Consider the following 21,857-nt stretch of genomic DNA (forward strand, 5'->3'; position numbering starts at 1 on the left):
AAACATGCTCACGCCTCCAGTACCGGGTTACTTTGTTGCATCACGGCATGGTCAGAGTTGTCAAGCAGTTGTTCGTCCATATGATAGAGGCTGTATAACTAGAGAATTGAACTGGCCCACAGAAACAATTCTTACAAAAGCAAAATACCGGCCCATCCCTGGTTCCAGGTTCAGATCTTGCACATCATGTCTACCTAGTCCTGGTATCCCCTTGTAGCTGTACTATCCCACACCCGTGAGGATACCTTGGCAAGAGCTGGCGAGAATATGATTAGTTCAACAGTTTTCCTATTGTAGAGCCGTTACCAAACAATTGCCAAGCTAGGTTTTGGCTCTCCATCAACTACGTGGCTAGCTCGAGATTACAAATAGGCGTACTCAGAAATATCATGGTTCAGGGCTAAATAGCACAGAGATCATCAATACGTCGCTCTGCAGGTATAATTCATACTTCATTAGTTCACCAGGAACTACCAATCTGCAGTTATATTGCCAGCCGTATGGTAGGTAGTTCATATCGAGGACAAGGCAATATCCAAAGATTGCTAGATTCTTTTCAAATGCAGGTGAACATGGCAAACACCTTGTCCTTGTTTTTGAGGCTGCACAAATGAGTTTGCATGATATGAAGCTGGTATTCCAGCCGGAGGCGTTTGACGAAGACTTTGTTAGGGGGGCTATAACGGAACTTCTTCAGGCTTTGGACTTTCTGCATAACCAGGGAGAGGTCGACCACACTGGTACTGTCCCTGTCCCCGTTATCCTTTTCAGCCTCGTCCCTCCAAATTCTTGACTGATCTGTGGTAGACCTGCACCCTGGCAACATGCTTCTAGGTGCCTACGATAGTCAAATGTTCGAAAAGCTCGGGAAATGGATTTCGCATCTCCAGTGCCTCGCAAACGAATCACATCTACTCGCAATAACTCTCCCGTTTGATGCGTCCCAGAGAAGGCCTTACGCTATTGTCCTTGCTGCGTTGGGTCCACCACCTCTCGAATTTCTCGCTAAAGATCCGGAGAGAAAAGCCGACTTTTGGGACGAGCATGGTACGTTGGTTTCCTGATCATGTATTGAGTAACTGCAGGGGGAATTATTCGCACCCAATCAAATCAGAGTCTTCATTGATTAACCATAGTCGCAGGAAATTGGCTGGGTCTTGCACCTATTCCGGATGGACGGACAATGGAAGCACTGGAATCGCGCCTGGTGAATAACTCGGACTTCCTTCGATTTATCAGATAGGCTTTAACCTGGATGCCTGAAAGAGCAACGGCCAAGCAGCTTCTACAGGACTATTGGTTGACGGTAAGGAAGCTTGAAATCATGTAAGATTAATGGGGCAACCGAGAGGCTAGAGGAGAAGCTGGATTCATCATCCTTGATTCACAACCACGCCTACAATTAGGTTATCAAATTCCCATTTTGGACTGCTTTTGTTGATACAATCATAATATCAGAGTAGCCCTGTCCGAGCCCGAACTCCGAACTCCGACCTGTAACATGTAGTCCGGTCTATTCTTAAGCCAATCCGGTGTATTTACTGGAACAGGGGTTTCGTGCTTACTCACTTTTTAATGGTACCTAGTTATTTAAGAACAGCATGAATCATTTCCCACCCTCCTTCTCCTGATCCTTCTCTATCCTACTGCCTTCAACTTTTGTCATGGTCGTTCCTTGCCTCCTCCAATTCGCTCTTTACAGCGTGGCATATGCCACCCAGGAGGTGTTGCGGCCTGTATCGGACCAAAGTAATGAATTTCGCATTGTTCAGAGCCACCATTCCCCAGATCACTCAATTCGAATCAAGCGGCAAAACGAGTCCATATGCGCAGCTGGCTCACCTCAATACACCGGCTGGCTCGATGTGGGCCACAAGCATCTTTTCTTCTGGTACTTCGAAAGCCAGAATGATCCCTCTAATGACCCATTAACTTTGTGGATGAACGGGGGCCCCGGCGCCTCTAGTATGGTTGGCCTGTTCCAGGAGATTAGCCCCTGTCTGGTGAATGAACACGGCAACGGGACCTACCACAACCCCTGGGGGTGGTCCCGCAACTCATCGCTCCTTTTCGTTGATCAGCCTGTCGATGTGGGCTTCTCATACATTGATGGAGGACATGAGCTGCCTCGTGACTCAAAGGAGGCTGCGGTTGACATGCATCGCTTTCTGCAGCTGTTTGTCTCTGAAGTGTTTCCTCACCTGCAGGATCTTCCTGTCCATCTTTCTGGGGAGTCATATGCGGTACGGAAGATGTTTTTCTTTTTTTCCACAGACCGTACTGTACTGACTTTTCAGGGTCACTATATTCCGTACCTTGGCGCTCAAATCATACAGCAGAACGAGCTGTATCCCAGCAAGCCACAGGTGCGGCTAAAGTCGTGTTTGGTGGGCAATGGCTTCATGTCCCCGAGAGATACATTCTTCGGGTATTGGGAAACGCTCTGCACCACGAATCCAGGCGTGGAGAAGCCCGTATTCAACCAGACTCGCTGCGATCTCATCGCCTCGAACATGCCTCGGTGCATGGAAGTCAGTGCAGTGTGTATCCAGAATCCAGATCCGGCTTTGTGCAGCGCTGCCCTCTCTGTCTGCTACGAGGGTGTAATCGGTCTGTATGAAGATGAGTCCGGTAAAGGGGGGCGAAACAGGTTTGACAGTAAGTTGAATAAAAAGAACAAAGATATGTCAATTGCTAAGCACAGTCAAATTCAGTCACGGCGCCCTGTGAAATCGACGACATGTGCTACATCCAAGCTGCGCATGTTGAACAATATCTCAACACACCAGCTGTCTGGAACGCTCTGTCACCCCCCAAACAGATTACCGAATACAAAATGGTCTCGGAAGCAGTCATCGAAGCCTTTGCAAAGACTTCAGACGGTATGACGTCCACTTCCGATCTGGTCGCCTTTCTCCTGGCAAACAAGGTCCATTTCCTGGCTTATCAGGGGAATCTGGATCTCGCTTGCAATACAGCCGGGAACCTCCGTTGGGCGCATTCGCTGCCCTGGAAGGGTCAGGCTGAGTTTGCCTCGAAGCCCCTACGTCCCTGGAGGTCGCCCGTTGCAGCGACAGGCCGGAATGAGACGGTTGGTACCATGAAGGAAGTTCGGGTTCGTGTGGGTGATGCAGACACCGAGTCACGGTTTGCACTTGTCACTGTGGATGGTGCTGGTCATCTGGTGAGCAGACGTCGAGAATACAATAAGTAGTAGTTGGGGCTAACTTCTGGCAATAGCTCCCTCAAGATCGACCGGATGTAGCGCTTGACATGATGATTCGGTGGATCACTGGCGCGCCCTTTGCCTGACCGGTTAAGTTACATGCATTGATGGACAAACTCGCTTATGCTCCGGATAAAATGACCACAGCATCTTAAAAGCCAGATGGTGTACCATTCGCTGCCAGGGAGTATACAGGGCTGTATGTAGATGGTTTTAATGATGAACCCGAGAGAAACTGGAACAACAGCTCAGGGGGGATCGCTGGTGGGCAGTCAGGGGGCAGTGTAATATGCAAAGTGCTATACATACATACATACATACATACATACATACATACATACATACATATATATATATATATATATATATATTGCTGAAGCAATAGATCCAGAGAACTCTAACACTTATAACCACAGTATGAAGCGTGTACAAACCGTGATTGTTTCTGTTACCTTGTAGGCAATCTAGACAACCTATCCTTGCTTGACTCGAGATGACATCCTTTCGAGCCTCCGGAAATACCACAAACACACTCCATACGTTATATCCAAGCAATAGAAAGCTCCCACCAGCCAGTACATAAGAACATTGTCGACCCAGTCCCATTTTGCAGGCCAGTAGGCGGCTCTCACGAACAGCCCCGGTACCGTGACGCCGGTGGCAATAAACCGGGTGAGCCTAATGAGATGAGCGCTAGGTTTGACAATTCTAAAAGATGACAACTGCGAGAGACTCGAGCCTACCACATCTTATATGACATCCCTCGCGTATGGCCACGCTGAAAAAGGAGACCCAATGCACTTGCGCTGAGCGTCACTTGACAAAACATCCCCCCCCAGAAGAGAGCTGCCAAGGGACCGACATGGGATGAGAAGGCGAGATGTCCGGACAACATGCTTAGAATGCTAATAAGCACAATAAAGGGTAGGTGTCTTTGCATGAATGGCGAATGGGAACCAGACTCTCTCTCGAATTTGACGGTTGCATACAGGACGAATGCATTGATAGACAGCCACAGAGGATAGTTGACCCTCGCGAAAGGATTAGGTGGTGGATTGATAAGAGCAAAAGCAATCTCCCAAGCCAGGTTGTTAGATAAAGCTATTAGCGAGACACCAGACATGCGGTCCTGATATGCTTTGCGGATAGTGAAGAAGTAGTTCAGTGTCCATCCCACCCCGGCAATAATGAGTGGCGTCTCCACTATCCACCGCACCTTTTGGAATTCGGCCGGAGCAGTGTCGAAATCGAGTCCATCCATGTTGATAGTCTATGTTCTTTGGGCAAGACTTGGCCGTATGGTCGAGGCCGATGCGGTCAACAGCGCGTGTCATCGCGGGCTGATTGCTTGATCATATATATACGCCGAACTGAAGGTAATCTGACTACAACTCAACGCAAGGGATGGCTGTCACCATGTTAGCAACGGAAGCAGGTGGGTAGATAGTAAGAATTTGACCAACCCTATGAATTATCTCACATGTAATGGCCAGCTGAGCTGCAGTCCGATTGAAAAGCGGACGGACCGGTTGCCGTATCACATCACAGTCTTCACATAATAATCCGCATCTAGACTAAGAACCACTGCATTGGGAATGTGCTGGCTGACTTGACAAGTTGCACTTTGCTTGTAGGGTTGCAACAAGTGCAATATCTAGAAGATGGACTACTCAAATAGTGGAATGCTTGTATTAGTTTGAATGACGGCCATTACGGCGGAAAATACCCAATAGACAATAGGGCTCCTGCTTCCGAGGAAGTCCAAACTCTCGGCAGATATTTCTCTTGCTCCATGCCTTCGGATCATCCGGTCAATCAAGTTCGCAGACGATGCTTATCTCTGGACAGAATAGAAATTGTCGGACGGAATAAGAGACAAAGCCCGGACTGTAAGCCCGCCGACCTTAGACGGAATTCAATTAAGAAGAACAGCTCAAGTGAGGAAGATCTTTGGGACGGCGTCAAATCAGTCATCGTAGTTCTCTCCATTCCATGGCCGTCTGGAGGTGCTGTGGTCAATATACTCTCACGTATGCATTATTGCCTTGATGATATCTGATTCCCGAAGCTGTAGGTCACAGTCATGGCGAGGATTTCCTGTTTCCTGTGTATCACTGTTTTAGTGCAACGTAGTGCACTTGATCCAATGCGGTATGTGGTCCACTGGTATGGTTCATGCTTCATCGTTCCTCGGCATCCTCGGCTGACAAGGGTATATACAGCACACCCTCAAGGTCACTGCCGCTTAGCCTCGCTGTTTCCTGGGATACAGCGTCTTAATCTGTTACAATGTAACATGATGTTAGTCATTGGGTTAAAGCGATCTGCCTAGCCACGGATACATGTTGCTCTACTTAAGGAACTCACCATACAGGAAGTACAGCAGGAGTAATATATCTCATTAACCATGATAGATAAGAGGATATTTCATATGCCTATAGCATTACTTGTCATTAAGGGCCTTGTCTAAATGTAGAATGACACATATCATGGAACTGATATACTTAAAACTGTGCAACGATATTCCTGCATGGCCGCAGAATTGGCACTTCAAAGCATGGGCAACGGCTCTGGCAACCGAACATACAGGCGAGAGCAGTTTTAGGGCGCCAGTCACAGAATTCCAGTATCTTGCTCCTGACGCAGCGATTCTACTCTCTTGAGGGGTGGTAAAGCGATATAATGTCTCATACATCTTACGGAGTTCTCAAGGCTCACGAATGAGAAGCAGGCGTGGAAAAGGCGAGACTGGTTTACAAAACAAAAGACCAAATCACCTTGTTGCATTATGCGCCGAGAAGTTGAGAGGGTGGCTTGCTATTGGTAGCACCCCTGTCGCTTATCTTGGTATTGCTTCAGAATTGGGCGCTAATTGGGGATTTGGAGAGTCCCAGAGACCCCTCAGTTCAGCCTGGCCGACGCTGTTAATGTTCTTGAATATCCTTTCAGTCTGCATTTTCCCTTGTTCGATCGACTATGCGGTGATTGTACGGTTATTGGAAGAAGCGACATATCCATCTAATATAGCAGTCTCGGTAAATGGCCAACATGCTCAAACGCGGCAACCACGCGGACGATAGAGAAGCAAAGAGACAAGGGGGTGGTGATCAAGTCCAGACTGGCGCAGAGCCACAGAAGAAAAGGTTCACGCATGAGGACTACACAGTCGGATGGGTTTGCCCTCTGGAGGTCGAGCTCACTGCGGCGCTGCAAATGCTGGATGAGGAACACGAGCCGCTAGGCCAACCTTCCACAGACCACAATCTCTACCATCTTGGTAGTGTCGCAGGTCACAAAGTCGTCATTGCTGGATTGTGGCAAGCTGGGAACAACCCGGCCACAGCAGTGGTGACGCAGATGCGTATCCGATTCCCCAACCTTCGCTTTGCTCTGTTGGTCGGTATAGGAGGCGGCGTGCCAACGATAACTGAACATGGCATGCTGCGCCTTGGGCATGTGGTTGTGAGCCAACCTGTCGGGCCATTTTCGGGAGCGATACAGTATGACCATGGGAAGGCGAGAGATGGGGTATTTGAGCGGACTGGGGCATTAGCTCCACCACCTGTAGTTCTTCTCCTTGCTGCGCGATCGCTTGCTGCTCAGCGTGCTCGATCAGATACAGACCCTATTATGAAGAATGTTCAACGCGTAGACACAAGCAAGCCCCAGCTGCGACGGTTCGAGTTCCCTGGTATCGAAAATGACAAGCTATTTCCGGCTGATTACAAGCATCCCTGCCCTGGACTGTCCTGCGAAGAGAGTGGATGTGACACAGCACACATTATAAAACGCGAGATAGGTGAATTTGATGAACCCATTGTGGTACACCGAGGTACCGTGGCGTCTGGAGAGCTTATGCTAAAGGACAGTGCACTGAGGGACAAGCTCGCCAAGGAATACGGGGCCCTCTGTTTCGAAAGAGAGGCTGCCGGAGCAATGGCCGACTTCCATTGCCTTGTCATTCGAGGTATTTCACACTACTGCGATTCGCACAATAACGACCAGTGGGATGGTTTCGCAGCGGCGGCAGCTGCAGCATATGCTAGGCAGCTGTTCTTCCACATGCCGATTGATGAAGTGAAACTGTCAGTTTAGGGCCCCTAATATGAATGCTTCAAATGCTAAACGAAATCTCATCCAGGCAAACCATCGTTCCAAGTACTGATCCTGGGTTCCAGATGTTGGTTCAACGCAGTCATGACAAGGAACGGCAACTGATTGCTAGCTGGCTTTGCTCAACAGACTATGCATCACAGCAAAGTGCAAATTTACGTGAGCGACAAGACGGAACTGGACAGTGGATATTTGAAACTGATGAGTTCCGTCAATGGGACAGGGAGAAGGGGGTCCTTTTCTGCCCTGGCATTCCTGGCGCCGGAAAGACGATACTGACATCCATTGTGGTTGACTACCTTCGAAAAAAGCATGGAACAAACGATGATGTTGTTTTTGCTTACATCTTCTGCAATTTCCAGCAGCAAGAAAGCCAGAAGTTAGACATCATACTGGCAAATATCCTGGGGCAGCTCATACGAGGCCTGTACCACATCCCGGAGGATATCCAAACGTTCTATGAGACATATCAGCGAAATGGAATGCAACCACAGCTCGGAGACATTCTGGAGATGCTGGATGTAGCTTCAGGGTTATATTCACACGTTTATATGATCATTGACGCATTGGACGAGTGCTCGGACTCTGACGGGACGCGGACCCATCTGATTTCCCATATCCTCGACCTCCAACGACATTTCAATATTAGCTTCATGGCAACTGCTAGGTTTATTCCGGGAATTACCTCGAAGTTCCAAAATTTTCCTTCGGTGGAGATCCGAGCTAGTGACGCAGACGTGAAACGATATGTTGAGAGCAACCTACCCTCCATCGTGAGAAGAAAGCCAGATATCCATGACCTTGTCATTTCGGAAATTATTAAGAAAGTCGATGGAATGTGAGTTCCCTTTCGATAACACTTTCAGAAGAATAATGACTGATCAACATAGGTTTTTGCTCGCCAGAGTGTATCTTGATTCCCTCAAGGGAAAATGTAGTATCACAGCTATAAAAGAGGCCCTCAACAAATCCAAGACTGGGTGGGAGGCATACGAACATGCGTATGAGAAGGCAATGAAGCAAATCCAGCAACAAATAGGAGACCGAGCTGAACTCGCAAAGCGAGCATTGGCTTGGCTTACCTTTGCGCGGCGCGCTCTTACACTGACAGAACTCCAGCATGGTCTTGCTGTTGTGGTTGGAGAAAGTTCATTTAATGAAGAAAACTCGCCAGACGTGGAGGAGATGATCTCTTCCTGTTCGGGACTGATCACATACAATGAGAAGAATCATATCATCAGCTTGGTTCACTACACAACGCAAGAATATCTGGAGAGGACATGGGCATCTTGGTTCCCAAACGCCCATAGCGCTATCGGCGAGGTATGCGTCACCTATCTTTGTTATGATGATTTCGAAGCCGGGGGATGTGGGTGCGAGGATAATTACGAAGAAAGGTGTCGGAAATACCCTTTGTATGCATATGCAGCGGAAAGCTGGCTGTATCATGCCAGGAAACAACCTCTCAATCACTCCCTCGTCGGGAAACTGTTGATGAGTGACCAGAAGTTCGACGCTTGGGTCCAGGGTCTAAAAGAGGAAACGACACCTCTTCACCTGGCGGTTGAGTTAGGCCTTGAGGACGAGGCAGAGGCGCTGCTCATGGACGGCCATGAGGTTAATGCAAGAGACCGGCGTTTGTCCACTCCCTTCCAAATCGCCGTCGAGAAGGGTCATGAAAGGCTGAAAATGCTTCTACATCGGTATGGGGCGAGGCCTGTGGCGGACATGTTTACCGCGGCTAGAATTTGGGATGAATCCAAGGTCAAGTACTTCCTTGAACGCGGAGTAGATGTGAATCTCAAAGACGATCTTGTCTGGACATCGCTGGCCGACGCTGGAGCGAGTATAGATTCAAGAATATAGACACCACCACCTACGGCCTCACCCCACTGTGCTTAGCAGCGAAGAATGGTCATCAGGCGGTGGTTCGACTCTTGCTCAATGAGGGTGCGAGCCCAAATCTTCCAGACGAAAACGGCACTACTCCACTAATGCACGCCTTAGCAGAAGGCCATAGCGAAGTAGTGGGCCTCCTTCTTGAAGCAGGCGCGCAAAGAGATTCGATTTCGAAAAGTACCACCGTTGCACGTGTAGGAAGAGACGTCCGGGAGAGCAGTCCGTTAGAAGTCGCTGTTGAGAACAACAAGAAGGCTGTGATTCGAAACCGCTTGGCGCACGGTGCCAATTCCAATCTCCAGGTCAGGGAGTCCGCTTTATCATGGGCAATCAATAACAGAGACAGAGAGGCTGCCTAACCCTTACTTCAACACGGAGCCAAGGGCTGTCTGGATGAAGAGGACATCATATCACTTGCAAACAAGGCACTCTTGGAGTTTCTGCTAAAAAGGCTGCTCTACCTGACAGTGTTTCGCATGACACTTTAGTTTTCAGGGCACTGAGGCATGGCTATTCTTGGACTGTCAAATTTCCGCTGGAGCAGAAGACAGATATCCGCTTGCAAGACAGTCACTCAGTACATCATCACATCATCAGGTTCAATAACTGCTCAACCCATGTAAACACTTATCACGGCCAGCAGCACGCCGTCCAACAGTAAACAGACCATCTCGGGGGATCAAGAATGCCAGTAAGCGGGTGATTGGACGGGATTTGTCCCATAGACTCGCCTTGACATTCAGGAAGCCTTCAGTGAGGTAAGTTAATATACTCGCCTGATTGCATCAGAAAACATTGTTCTGAGAGGGAACCTACGCGTATGTCCTGCAAAGGAAAGACTTTCCGCCGTTGGACCAGGGGACGAGGTTGATCTGCACGACTCTGAGACCGGTTAGCGAGGGCCCGGGATATAATAGGTTTCATAAGCAAGAGACATACTCCACGTCGAATGTCTTGCACACTCCGTCTTCGATGGGAGTTAGAATCCAATCACTGCCGGCTTCGGCTCGGACTTCCTGTGACCATTATTTAAGCAGAGAAGGTATACAGCAGATTGGGTTTTCAAACCATCTCGATGGCAGCGGCCCCAGAGAGCAGAAGCCCGAGCATCGTTAGAAGGGCAGAGAGCTTCATGATGGTAAGATGCAAAGGCTGTATTTCTAGGAGTTTGGAAATAGGTGGGCGGCAGATCTAGCCCAGGAGGCAGCGGCCTTATTTGACACAATCAGTTCACTCCGAATTTGCTTTTTTCAGGTTGCGGCTGTGCTCAGCGCTTAGGATTTGTTTCATTTCATTCGTCATGAACATGGGAGAATGCGCGGGGTAATAGATCTTTCGTATTCTGAGAGGACCCAATGTGACTCGACTAAATCATAAGACTTGCGTCTTCGTTTCTCTTCCGTTCCTGATGGACGGCGACTTTTAGTCTTCAAGCTAAGTACAAGCACGAGGAATCAATTCCCCGAGCTTGAGCAAGCGCCTCACTCTCATCTTTTCTAGAAGGACCCCGCTTGATCTATCAATCCGTGAGATTCTGATAAGCAGTCCTCCTCCATGTTCCCAAAGAGCAATTCGGCCGTGGTCGCCCTGCCTCCCTTGAACGTCCCCGAGTTGCGGAAGGCGACGACGACAATCCATCCAAGTCCTCCGAATTCCCCGTCTCCAGCAATATCTTTCGATGATTACAAGGCGAAGAGTGAGCTCAAAGATGGCGCCGCATCCAGAACTGAGCCCTCTATACTTCTCACTCCACCCACAAGTCCTCCCCGAGGTATGCCAGAGTTGACAAACGATGTCCAGCCAGAAGGGAACGCAGTCGAATTTGATCCTCCTGCGTTAAAATCTCTGCTTAGTCTCGATACTGGACGATGTGGATGTCCCACAAAACAGAAGCAGCCTTGTAAGATGAGGATTGCGGAGAAGAAGAAGGCGAAGATCGACAAGATGATCAAATCAATCCTCGGTTTCATCCCCTCATCCCCGGAGCTCGAGGGCGAGATAGAAAACCTGGCTAAGCTCGTGCACTGTTGGTACCATGACCATGGACAGTTCATCACATCTCGTGCCGAGGAATGGATATCCACCATTCCTACCGGAGATCCTGGCAACAAGCCTTTTCTGTCTCTAGAGCGGCAAATTAGAAAAGCTCTAGACGGATTGTCTACACAGTGCATAGGGAAAACCCAAGCGCAGGGCAATTGTTGCCGTGAAATCGGAGGACAGAAGGCGCAGAACTGTACTAGCACCATTAACGAGATTGTCTATTCGGCGACTGATCTAGACGATGATGATATTGAGCACCTTCTCAAAGTTCTTGAACATAATAGGCTTTGCGATCGCCATGATAGACAACCCCTCAGACATGTGGAATTGTGGAAATCGAGGATCATGGAGATTCACAGCATATGCCATGCCCAGTGTGCGAAGTTGGCTGAAGACACTCCACCGTCAGCTTCTCAAAAGCGCGTGGTCCTGACGGCGAGAACCTCACGTCTATCGCCTCTAAGACTGAATATAAATCCGGCTGAATATTGGCCCGCGGCATATGATGTGAGTCCTTTCAGCATCATAGAGAGGAGCGATAGACTCAACGACTACGAATTGTCATACAAGCAAATTGCAGGGCAAGCCAGGAGTCCCTTGAATGCGAAGTTGGGTGACTTGAAGGATGGATATGTATACATGTATGAGGTCGAGGGAAACGATGGATTCGTCAAAATCGGATATACCAGTCGTACTACGGATGAGCGTCATAAGGAGTGGGCGTTTGCATGCAATCGAGCTCCCAAATTGCTCTATCCGAACTCATCAAACCCGCAAAAAGTTCCAAATGCCCGTCGCGTCGAGGCTTTGTGTCACGCGGAGCTACATCATCGACGGCTCAGAATCTATTGCACTGGTTGTTTGAAGCAGCACATTGAATGGTTTGAAATTGCCGCTGCTGACGCCATCGCAGTTATCTCGAAATGGTCAAACTGGATGGCATCCAATCCATATCAAGAGAAAAACCTGAGAGCCGGGTCAAGATGGGTCCTGAAAACTGAGGAGGCGAAAAGATTTGATGATATCAAAACATTTCTGAAAGATATATCGCGTCCGGTGCCGATACGTTAAGAACTGGGTTTGAAGGCAAAGAAAGTGTTCTACTTGTCCCAACACGCTTCAGGAGCGAAATCGAGGGAGGAATGCTGAACTCGAAGTTGGAGTTGTTTGAAGTCTGCATTTTGAAGAGCAATGAAAATTATGTTGCACTCACATTCATAGTTGGTAATAAATATAAAAAGTACTCACCTCCGCAATTATATTACAGAATGCAACCATATTCGTTTGTTCTAAGTATAGATCAACCTAAGCTCAGTCAGGATGGGAACAGCTCTGAATTTTATATCACACCATTCACAAGCTAATAAAATCTCTGATGCTTTTCAATCATAGGTGACTGTCTCTTTCACTGCAGGGACCATGGTTCTGTCAGGGACTAGCTTTGTGGGTCTTGCTGTCAGTGCGTATTATCAAGTTTTTCTTGATAGCCAGCCTAGACTGACTATGGCAAGGAACCCCCCTTGTTAAGTTTCGGCATCAATTTGTGCCAGAAATAGAAGAAACTCGATGTAGTCAATGGAAGGAAGGATGATGGTCATCGATGGCTGGACCAGCGTTGCCTAATCGGTGTGGTGGACGGTGATGGACCGCTCCTGTTCGACAGGAAAGTCCACATAATAGGTTTCTCACGGTTGGCTTCGTTAACGCTCTTGTAACTCTAGGCTGCTTGACGCTCGTAACTCATACACCATAATGGTGCGATTTTTACGAAACGGACTCTGCCTGTCTGGTATGTATCAACTGCGCACTGCTAATGCCCCGCAATCTTGAGCTTGTCCGAGCTTGGCTATTCTGGGCATCAGTTACTGATTCTTGGACCCTAAGTCTGTCATTCCCAGCTCGTCACTGTTTCCTAGCGAAGAAGCAAGTGCTGCTGTGAGCACATTTACTCTCCCCCTGGGAAGCACTTCAAAAAATAAACCTTCGCCCTTGATATCCCGGACAATTCCAGCAATGTCTACTTCCACCTGTCTAGGGCAACCTCGTATTCGTGGGTGGCCGTCAGGGCTGGCCAGGAAATGAACTCTTTGATGATCTTATTGTATTCGGACGCCAGTGGCAAGAGTAAGCGTTTGAAAGTCGTTCCGAACGACAATCCAGCAAGGTTAAGCTGACAGCGACTGATTCCAGATGTCACTATCAGGGTAATGACGATCGAAACGAACAAGGCATGTAAGACATTGATCATGGTAAGTAGGAGATCATTGCATCAGCCAATGAAGTGTATCCTATTTCCCAGCATCAAGTACTCAGAATAGACAAGCCAAGAGCGCATAACGATTATCTCATAACGATTACTGTTTGCTCGCTGTTGAACGAAGCTAATATTAGACTTTCATGCATCGGATCCTTCAAAGCCTTCAGTTGAAGCATGCAGGTGCCATGGGATCCTTCCGGCTGGGCTGATGATACAGATCATGCGAGTGGATTTTAATTCATGTTCATTTACAATAGATGTGCTAGGCTCTTGCAGTAGTGAACAGACCAACAGGAAGGGTGATGCAAATGGCTAGACAATTATTCATCGTCAAGGTGTTGTGTCCACAGGGCAAAGCACTAGTCTTTGCTCAACTGCAGACTCCTATCCCTTGAGTGACGACTGGACCATTACTTTCAATCCCTGCTCAATCGCATTTCGAGACCTCCAACCAGACCACGTATGATCAAGCATGCCTGCACATATTAGCCTTTGCAACATGGCAACACATTGGGAATGGCTCTTACCCCATGTCTCGTCAAGGTCCTGCGTGCCTTGCCGAATGTAGTAGCTCCCCGCAATAACCCAAGTGGTCCAACCTGCCTGCTGCTCAGGAATCCATGTCCGCAGACAGCTGGCATAAACATTCTTCCAGGTGGTGCTGTCCTGCAGGAACCCAAACTCGGTCAGGACAACCGGCATGGAATTCACAATCGACGGGTCAGACGAGTTCTGGGCCTTGAATCCGGCGTTCCATAGCGCACCGGACAGCGCGCTGCAGCTGGTGGCACCGGTCTCATAGTTGTGGAGCTCCAGGACCAGCTTATTCGCAAAGCTAAAGTCGGAGAGACGGAACCTGACCCCGTTACCGAGATCCGATGCAGTCGGGATGGGCGCGAGCGTGGTATCGTAGTTGAGGCCAGACAGGAAGATCAGGGCGTTAGGATTGGCCGCGTTGACCCTCTTCGCTGCTGTCGTCATCTGTGTGTACCATGTCCCCCAGTTGTACGGGTACTGCGTGTTGATCGTGGAGGGCTCGCGAAGCTCATTGCGCAGTCCGATGCTGACAAAGTTGGGCCATTTTTTGGCCTTGCAGGTCAGCATGTTTTGCGTTCTGTTGTGGTAGGTGACTTACATGAGAAACCATATACTCAAGCCCTCTCATCCACTTGGCAACATCGTAGTAGGTATCTCCAAACCAGGTGTTACCGTCCGTGCGTGAACAGCACCACATCGCCTTGGAGATGTGATTATCCAAATGGATATAGAGTCCTTGCTTGTTGCACTCCGCAGCTACCATATCAAATACCTGCAGACGAGTGGTCGTGGACTTGATCTGAGGGTTCACCTTGCGGATCTGATCGAATACCTTGGTCCCGTTCGTTGATCCCAGTGCGTTGATCAGCGATTTCTGCACGGTGACATCTCCGCCCTTGTCGAGGATATCATCCACAAGCTCAATGGGAAAAGTCAAACGAACGACATTCATTCCCAGGCCCTTGAGCTTGGAGACTGTCGACGCGATGGAAGCGTACTGCATCCCCTCAGGGATCATGACCTCACCCGCACCGGGCCAATTGGCCCCGGCGTAGGTGAAGACCTCGCCCTTGGAGTCATGGATCCATCGGCCTGAGACGCTGAATGGGGCGTTCAACGCTGAGCAGGCGAGTGATTGTAGCAGGACAAGAGAAGAGACGATGTTTAACTTCATGGTGAGTGCTGTTGCTCTCCCAAAAGACTGTTAATGCCTGGAGACAAGTGCCTCCCTCCATCTGCCCTTTTATACTCGCATGAATGAGGTACTTGAGTATACCCTGCCATCTTCCCCGCACTCGGGATATAGCATGACGAAGGGGGTCCACTTTCTGCAAGACTATGGGGAGGCGGGGAAACTAGTCTGGGTCCTCGACCTAATTAATCGAACTATGAGCATGATGATCTTCCATTTCTCCAGTCCAGTGGTCATCAATACCCTTCCGGCTCCCCCGAGAACCGCACCATACGATATGATATGCATGTGACGTTCTTCACTCTTTGTGGCTCTCCTTTCAGCAGGATTGCCTTTTGGGGTCATCGATTAGCTGCTCACTCCTCTACCAACTGATTTACATCACTTGTACTTTCTCGTCAAATCTACGGCTATTGACCCAAAGTGCGGGACGATCCGAAGTAAAGACCTCCTTCCTGCAAGGGGAGGCGGTAGTCGCCGGATCGGTGCTCGTTCGATGCATGCCACAGCTCTGTCTGAGGTAAGTTTACTTACAATGGACTTCAGTGACAAACTTCAACGTTCTCTATTGGTTGCAAGAAGGCTTGAGCAACCAGTGACTATCAACCGAATATCTATCATTAGTACTAAAAACAACTAAAACAATCTAACACGTCTCGGCCAAAACAGGCTGCAGAGTAAAGCCAAACTTTCTCTCCTCACATTTAACCCGGTACTTGTCAAGGGTACGAGGACCACAAGCTCCCGTTCCAACACCGCAGCTCTCCACGTCCAGCCTCAACCTGACCCGTTTCTCAGCAACCAGTTCAGGCGCATGCTTGGCCGCCTCGATAGCCTCGGGGCTGTACCGCGTAGCAAGCCACTGGAACAGCTCAGTCGGCTGCTTATCACTCTCTTCCTTGACGCGAGTCACCCGGAGACCCCATCCCCTGCTGTCGTGCACACGTAACCACCGGGTGTCCATCCGGTTGCCCCCTTCCTGTGGCACTTCGTAGGGGGTATGCAGTTCCGCCGTGGTAGCGTTGTAAATGCCCACCTTTTGCGCGCGCTTCTTGTCTGCGTAGGCTTCGCCGGGTCCCAGGCCGAACCAGGATGTGTTGTCTAGCTCGTCTGAGAGAAGTACGTCTAGGCCGAGCCGGGGCAGGTCCGCTGGGATGGGACCGTGGGACTTCAGGTGCACGTTGACGGTTACGGCACCATTGCCAGCGATGGTATAACTGGTCGAGGCGAAGAATCCCCAGCCCAGAATTGGCGCGGAGATGTATGTCTCCGTAGTGACTTCTACGCTCGTGGGGTTATGTTGCACGACGTGCATCCTGCGCAGCTGAGAGGTGAGAGTGTCGAGCCCATAGCGCCGCCATTCAAGGAGATCATGGGACATGTCGTTGTCGGTCGGTGGGCGCCAGAATCCGGGAGAGACGGCACCAAATGTTGAGGACTGGTCGAGGAGGGAGAGGCCGTCGGATGTCCAGGCGTAGAGACTGCCTGTTTCTCTCGAGAATTCCAGGCTGAATGTGGCGCCGGAGATTTTGTGTGTCGTCTTCGTGGATGAGAGCGTCAAAGCCTGAGCGGGTACAGCCAATGAGGGACGCGGAGATGAGGACTTGAGGCACTGCTGGTACCAAGCGACTTCATAGTTGCTTCCGGCCCATGCTGTCTCTGCTTTTTCATAGAAGTTGACGGTGAGCCACACCTCCCCGGGAGTTGTTGTAGCAGGCGCAGATGGCAGCTCGATAGTCCCTTTTTGGCCGGCAGGAATAGACGGAAGTTTTATATTGCCTGTGGCAATAATGCGCCCGCTACAATGTGTCAGCACAAGGTTGTCTAATGGATAGAGAGAGACATACCTATCTCCCAATACCTCAATCTTGTAAGAAGCCTGGAGACCTTCCAACCCAACAAAATTGTAGTCGTTCGCCACAACCAGAGTCCCATCCTCACCAGGCCACACACGAACCGGCGCATACGCCTTCTTGAGTTCAGTGATACCAGGCGTTGGGGTGTGGTCACTGAATAGCAGCCCGTCCAGCACAAAGTTGCCATCGTGAGGCGTATCGCCAAAGTCACCACCGTAGCCATACCATCCCTTCTCCTCGTCCCAGAGCCCGTGGTTTGCCCACTCCCAGATCCACCCTCCTTGCAGACGCCGGTGGGTCCGGAAGGCTTCCATATACTCTTCCAAGCCACCAGGCGCGTTACCCATCGCGTGAGCATACTCACAAAGCACAATTGGCTTTTTAAACTCATCTCCCTCTGCAGTAGCAACACCGACAAGTCGCTCGACTGATGGATACATATACGAGTACATGTCGACCGTCTTGGCCTCCATGTCTCCCTCGTAGTGCACCGGACGACTGGGGTCAACCTGCTTGACATAGTCGTACATGGCTTGGTGGTTAGAGCCATAAAATGCCTCATTGCCGAGCGACCAGATGATGATACAGGAATGGTTCTTATCGCGCTGCACCATCTGTACCATTCGGTCTACATATGCATCTTTCCACTCGGGGTTGTCCGTGGTGAACTGCGCCGCCTGGTCAAAGGTGAGCTTCTTGCGCTCCTCGTAGTCCATGGACTCGGGGATATCCAGGGGGCGAGCGATGGCATCGTAAAAACCGTGACACTCCAGGTCTGCCTCGTCCATTACCCATAGGCCGAGCTCGTCGCAGAGCTCGTATAGACGGGGATGGGACGGGTAGTGCGAGCAGCGGAGAGCATTGACGTTATGCCGCTTCATGATCAAGAGGTCCTCCCGCAGGAAGGACAGAGGAACCGCTCGGCCGAAGCGTGGATGGTGGTCGTGCCGGTTGACGCCGCGGAACATCACCGGCACGCCGTTCACAGTGATATTGCCATTCTTGATCTCAACCTGACGGAACCCGACACGGTGGTTGATTGCCTGCACGGGCTCCTTGGCACCGTCTACATAGAGAGCGATGCGCAGATCGTAGAGGTTGGGTGTCTCTGCTGTCCATTTCCTCGGGTTGGAGACGGAAAGCTCAGCTTCGAGCTTGTCCTGCTTTGCTTGAAGGAAATACTTCTCCGACTGCAGCGTACTGTCGGTCGAAGGATCGCTCAAAGTCACTTGCGCGATGGCTGCTGTTGCAAGAGCTAGATCCAACGACAAACGCAATGTCGCGTCGACGTAATCCTTGTCCAGTTCGGTGCGCACGAAGAAGTCTTCAATGCGCGCCTGGCCAGGGAATGCGAGCAGGGTCACATCGCGAAAAATGCCTGACAACCACCATTGGTCCTGGTCCTCGATATACGAGCCATCAGACCACTGATACACTCTGACAAACAGTTCATTGGCGCCGTCGCGGTCAACAACTTGCGACACATCGAATTCAGCCGGGTTACGGCTCCCTTGAGAATACCCAATCGGGACACCATTGACCCAGACATGATACGCGCTGTCAACGCCGTCAAACCTCAGCCGCAATTGGGACGAAGCATCCCACTCGGCAGGCACGTGGAAGGTCCGACGATAGGTGCCCGTAGGATTCTCCGTCGGCACAAATGGCGGACAGACGGGGAAAGGGTAAATGACGTTTGTGTAGTGTGGACGGCCATAACCTTGCAATTGCCAATGGCCAGGAACGGTGATAGGAGCCCAAGCTGTCTCGGAGTCTGCGCCGTCAGAGCTGGATTGGTTTAAATCCCGGCGGGGTTCGGACGTGGCGTTCTTGGTGCCCTTGGACCATGATGGCTCCGGGGCGCTCACGGGAGAGGCTGCATAGTTAAAGTCCCAGCGACCATTGAGCGAGATAGACGTCTCGGGAAGGAAATATGCTCTTGGTTTGAGCCGATTGCGCTGGAATATGTGCTGGTTTTCGTAGTCGGGGACTGCGGACAGGGTCATGATGGCAGACAGGGAAACCGAGGACAGAGTAGGATAGTAGCAAAAGGAAATTCCTGCTCAAACGGGTCTAATTAAGCCACGGAACAGGATCTAAAGAAGAAAAGTGAATTGCTTGAACGCAGACAAGAAGCAGGCCATCTTCCCTTCCTAAATAGGCGGATTCGTGGAATAACAGGTGGACTGGAAGAAAAGCCGTGCTTGAGGGCATTCACCTGCATCCAACCCACAACGATGCCCCTCTTCGGTCCTCGTTCCGACCATGATTGATCCATATTCCTGATGCAGAGATATGTTTCGCTGTTAGGGAGCGGGGAAATCCTCGCCGTCTTTCGACTGGTTGTGGTTCTCCTGCTTGGCGCACTACGCCGGGGATGTCGGATGGAAGAGGAGAAATCCCCGATGGTTAACCTTAGATTAGAGTATAATTCAGCAGTGCGGATAATGCCATGGTCCGTGGTTCACATGCAATAAGAAAGAGTTTGCTAAGTCCTTCCGATTGCCCCATAGACTACCAATGACAATCCCTACTGACTCCGGAGTATATATCCATACGAGGCCATCGCAAGGTTCGCACGGGGATGTCGGAACCGAGGGACCACGAATGACCGTCTGGAACAAATTACCTCGAGTCTAGGCGGTCCATTTTCCCCGTATTTCCCCAGATCGCCCTGCTGGTCATGGGCCATGCACGTCCGTCCAGGATATAACCTCTGCGGTCGCTGCACCAGGGGCCTTAATATTCGCTTATAGAGAGGCTCTTGTTTCTCCCTCACTATCTTTGAATCCTCTCGTCCTTCAAGGTGCCTCCCTCAAGGTGCCTTTCTCTCAATATGACAGTCGACGAAAAGACCGACGCCCAGTTCCATGAGACGGTCCCCACGCGCGATGGAGATGTCGGCGACGCTATTGAACTGGCCCAGCAGGCCGCTTCGGCCAAGTACAGCCCATGGACACCGAGCATGTTCCGGCTGTACGGCTGTCTGGCCATTGCGTATCTCTGTGGCTGTCTGAATGGCTACGATGGATCGCTCATGGGCAGTTTGAACGCGATGCAGAGCTATCTGGACTACTTTCATATGTAAGTTCAACCGTGCAAAGCGAAACAAAAGACCGAGCTGACGTCTCCAGGAAATCCGCCGGTTCGAGTACAGGACTCGTCTTCGCCCTCTACAACATCGGTTCTATCCCCGCGGTGGTCCTTTCGGGTCCCGTGAATGACTATCTGGGCCGTCGCGCAGGCATGTTTACCGGCGCCGTCATCATCATCATCGGCACATGCATCCAAGCGCCTTCAGTCAACCATGGCATGTTCATGGCCGGTCGATTCATCCTCGGTTTTGGCGTCAGTTTCTGCTGTGTTAGTGCGCCTTGCTATGTTAGCGAAATGGCGCATCCGTCCTGGAGAGGCACTCTGACCGGTCTGTACAACTGTACCTGGTATATCGGGTCGATTGTGGCGAGTTGGGTGTCATACGGCTGCGCCAACATCGAGAGCCATATTGGGTTCCGCATCCCCATCTGGTGCCAGCTTATTTCGTCGGTGCTTGTCGCCGTTGGCGTCTGGTTTCTGCCAGAATCACCACGGTGGCTGATGGCACAGGATCGCGTCGAGGATGCCGTCAACGTGCTGGCCAGATACCACGGAGAAGGCGACCGTGGCCATCCCATGGTGACGCTTCAGATCAAGGAGATGCGGCAACAGATTATGACCGATGGCTCGGACAAGAAATGGTGGGAGTATCGGGAGCTGTTCAACACGCACTCTGCCCGTCGGCGGCTGATCTGTGTCGTTGGTATGGCGTGCTTTGGACAGCTGTCCGGTAACTCGATCACGTCGTACTATCTGCCCAACATGGTGGCCAACGCCGGAATCACGGACGAAAAGACCAAACTGATGCTCAACGGCATCTACCCGGCCATTTGCCTGGTAGCAGCCGTCACTGGGGCCCGGTTGACCGACAAGATTGGCCGTCGTCCCTTGATGATTTACTCACTGCTGTTCTGCTCGGTGGCCTTTGCGATCATCACTGGAACCTCGAAGATGGCGACAGACAATCCTGATAACACCAATGCTGCCAACACGGCCATCGCATTCATCTACCTGTTCGGTATCGTCTTCTCGTTCGGCTGGACCCCGTTGCAGAGCATGTACATTGCCGAGACTCTCACGACAACCACCCGAGCCAAGGGTACTGCCTTTGGCAATCTCATGTCTAGTATCAGCAGCACCATCATCCAATACGCGTCCGGCCCGGCCTTTGACAAGATCCACTACTACTTCTACCTGGTGTTTGTGGGCTGGGATCTGATCGAGGCGGTAGTCATCTGGTTCTACTTCCCTGAAACCAAGGAACGAACTCTTGAGGAACTAGCCGAAGTGTTTGAGGCGCCTAATCCGGTCAAGAAGAGTCTGCAGAAGAGGGATATCCACTCTGTCCTGAACACTCTGGAGGTTCAGGGGGATACCAAAGCGTAGTCTATTCTCATTCTAGTAGTTAATGATTTCAATAGCTGATGATATCGAGCATAAATGAATGTATGATTGAATCATAGCACTTTTGCACACTACAAATCAACCTCGGCATAAATCACCTTTCACCTTCTGTTGCCAATGCTCCGATCTGGCCTTTTCTGGGGAAGCCTTTCCGGCCCGTGATTGGCCAAGACAGAATGCGAGGAATGCGGGGAAGAGATCTTCGTCTTTATTCTTCATTTCGGGTCAATCGAT

The 21,857-nt window shown here is 50.4% G+C and overlaps 7 protein-coding genes across 7 annotated transcripts, besides 3 other annotated features; 4 read left to right on the forward strand and 3 right to left on the reverse strand.

Annotated features, from left to right (window-relative positions):
* Positions 1–1,664: 1,664 nt before the first annotated feature.
* Positions 1,665–3,312, forward strand: cp8 (putative carboxypeptidase Y; the record flags this gene model as incomplete). The annotated part of the gene is made up of 4 exons (XM_001259218.1): positions 1,665–2,243; positions 2,298–2,658; positions 2,715–3,184; positions 3,241–3,312. 4 exons carry the CDS (start codon positions 1,665–1,667, stop codon positions 3,310–3,312), a joined length of 1,482 nt encoding a protein of 493 aa, XP_001259219.1.
* A 215-nt stretch (positions 3,313–3,527) lies between these two features.
* Positions 3,528–3,573: a microsatellite.
* Positions 3,528–3,597: a microsatellite.
* Positions 3,572–3,596: a microsatellite.
* A 102-nt stretch (positions 3,598–3,699) lies between the features above and the next one.
* NFIA_072370 (uncharacterized protein) lies at positions 3,700–4,487 on the reverse strand (the record flags this gene model as incomplete). The annotated part of the gene is made up of 2 exons (XM_001259219.1): positions 3,700–3,904; positions 3,970–4,487. The coding sequence occupies 2 exons, from the start codon at positions 4,485–4,487 to the stop codon at positions 3,700–3,702; spliced, it is 723 nt and encodes a 240-aa protein (XP_001259220.1).
* A 1,778-nt stretch (positions 4,488–6,265) lies between these two features.
* Positions 6,266–9,597, forward strand: NFIA_072380 (Pfs, NACHT and Ankyrin domain protein; the record flags this gene model as incomplete). Its single annotated transcript, XM_001259220.1, has 4 exons — positions 6,266–7,311; positions 7,368–8,177; positions 8,230–9,185; positions 9,206–9,597. 4 exons carry the CDS (start codon positions 6,266–6,268, stop codon positions 9,595–9,597), a joined length of 3,204 nt encoding a protein of 1,067 aa, XP_001259221.1.
* A 1,195-nt stretch (positions 9,598–10,792) lies between these two features.
* On the forward strand, positions 10,793–12,352 carry NFIA_072390 (GIY-YIG nuclease family protein; the record flags this gene model as incomplete). The annotated part of the gene is made up of 1 exon (XM_001259221.1): positions 10,793–12,352. The coding sequence occupies one exon, from the start codon at positions 10,793–10,795 to the stop codon at positions 12,350–12,352; it is 1,560 nt and encodes a 519-aa protein (XP_001259222.1).
* A 1,570-nt stretch (positions 12,353–13,922) lies between these two features.
* On the reverse strand, positions 13,923–15,249 carry NFIA_072400 (cellulase family protein; the record flags this gene model as incomplete). The annotated part of the gene is made up of 2 exons (XM_001259222.1): positions 13,923–14,627; positions 14,674–15,249. 2 exons carry the CDS (start codon positions 15,247–15,249, stop codon positions 13,923–13,925), a joined length of 1,281 nt encoding a protein of 426 aa, XP_001259223.1.
* A 664-nt stretch (positions 15,250–15,913) lies between these two features.
* Positions 15,914–19,129, reverse strand: NFIA_072410 (putative beta-galactosidase; the record flags this gene model as incomplete). Its single annotated transcript, XM_001259223.1, has 2 exons — positions 15,914–17,066; positions 17,115–19,129. 2 exons carry the CDS (start codon positions 19,127–19,129, stop codon positions 15,914–15,916), a joined length of 3,168 nt encoding a protein of 1,055 aa, XP_001259224.1.
* Positions 19,130–19,959: 830 nt separating this feature from the next.
* On the forward strand, positions 19,960–21,605 carry NFIA_072420 (sugar porter family MFS transporter; the record flags this gene model as incomplete). The annotated part of the gene is made up of 2 exons (XM_001259224.1): positions 19,960–20,207; positions 20,258–21,605. 2 exons carry the CDS (start codon positions 19,960–19,962, stop codon positions 21,603–21,605), a joined length of 1,596 nt encoding a protein of 531 aa, XP_001259225.1.
* Positions 21,606–21,857: the final 252 nt, after the last annotated feature.

Source organism: Aspergillus fischeri, genomic scaffold (genome assembly GCF_000149645.3).
Source record: "Aspergillus fischeri NRRL 181 1099437636264 genomic scaffold, whole genome shotgun sequence".
NCBI classification, from domain to species: Eukaryota; Fungi; Ascomycota; class Eurotiomycetes; order Eurotiales; family Aspergillaceae; genus Aspergillus; species Aspergillus fischeri.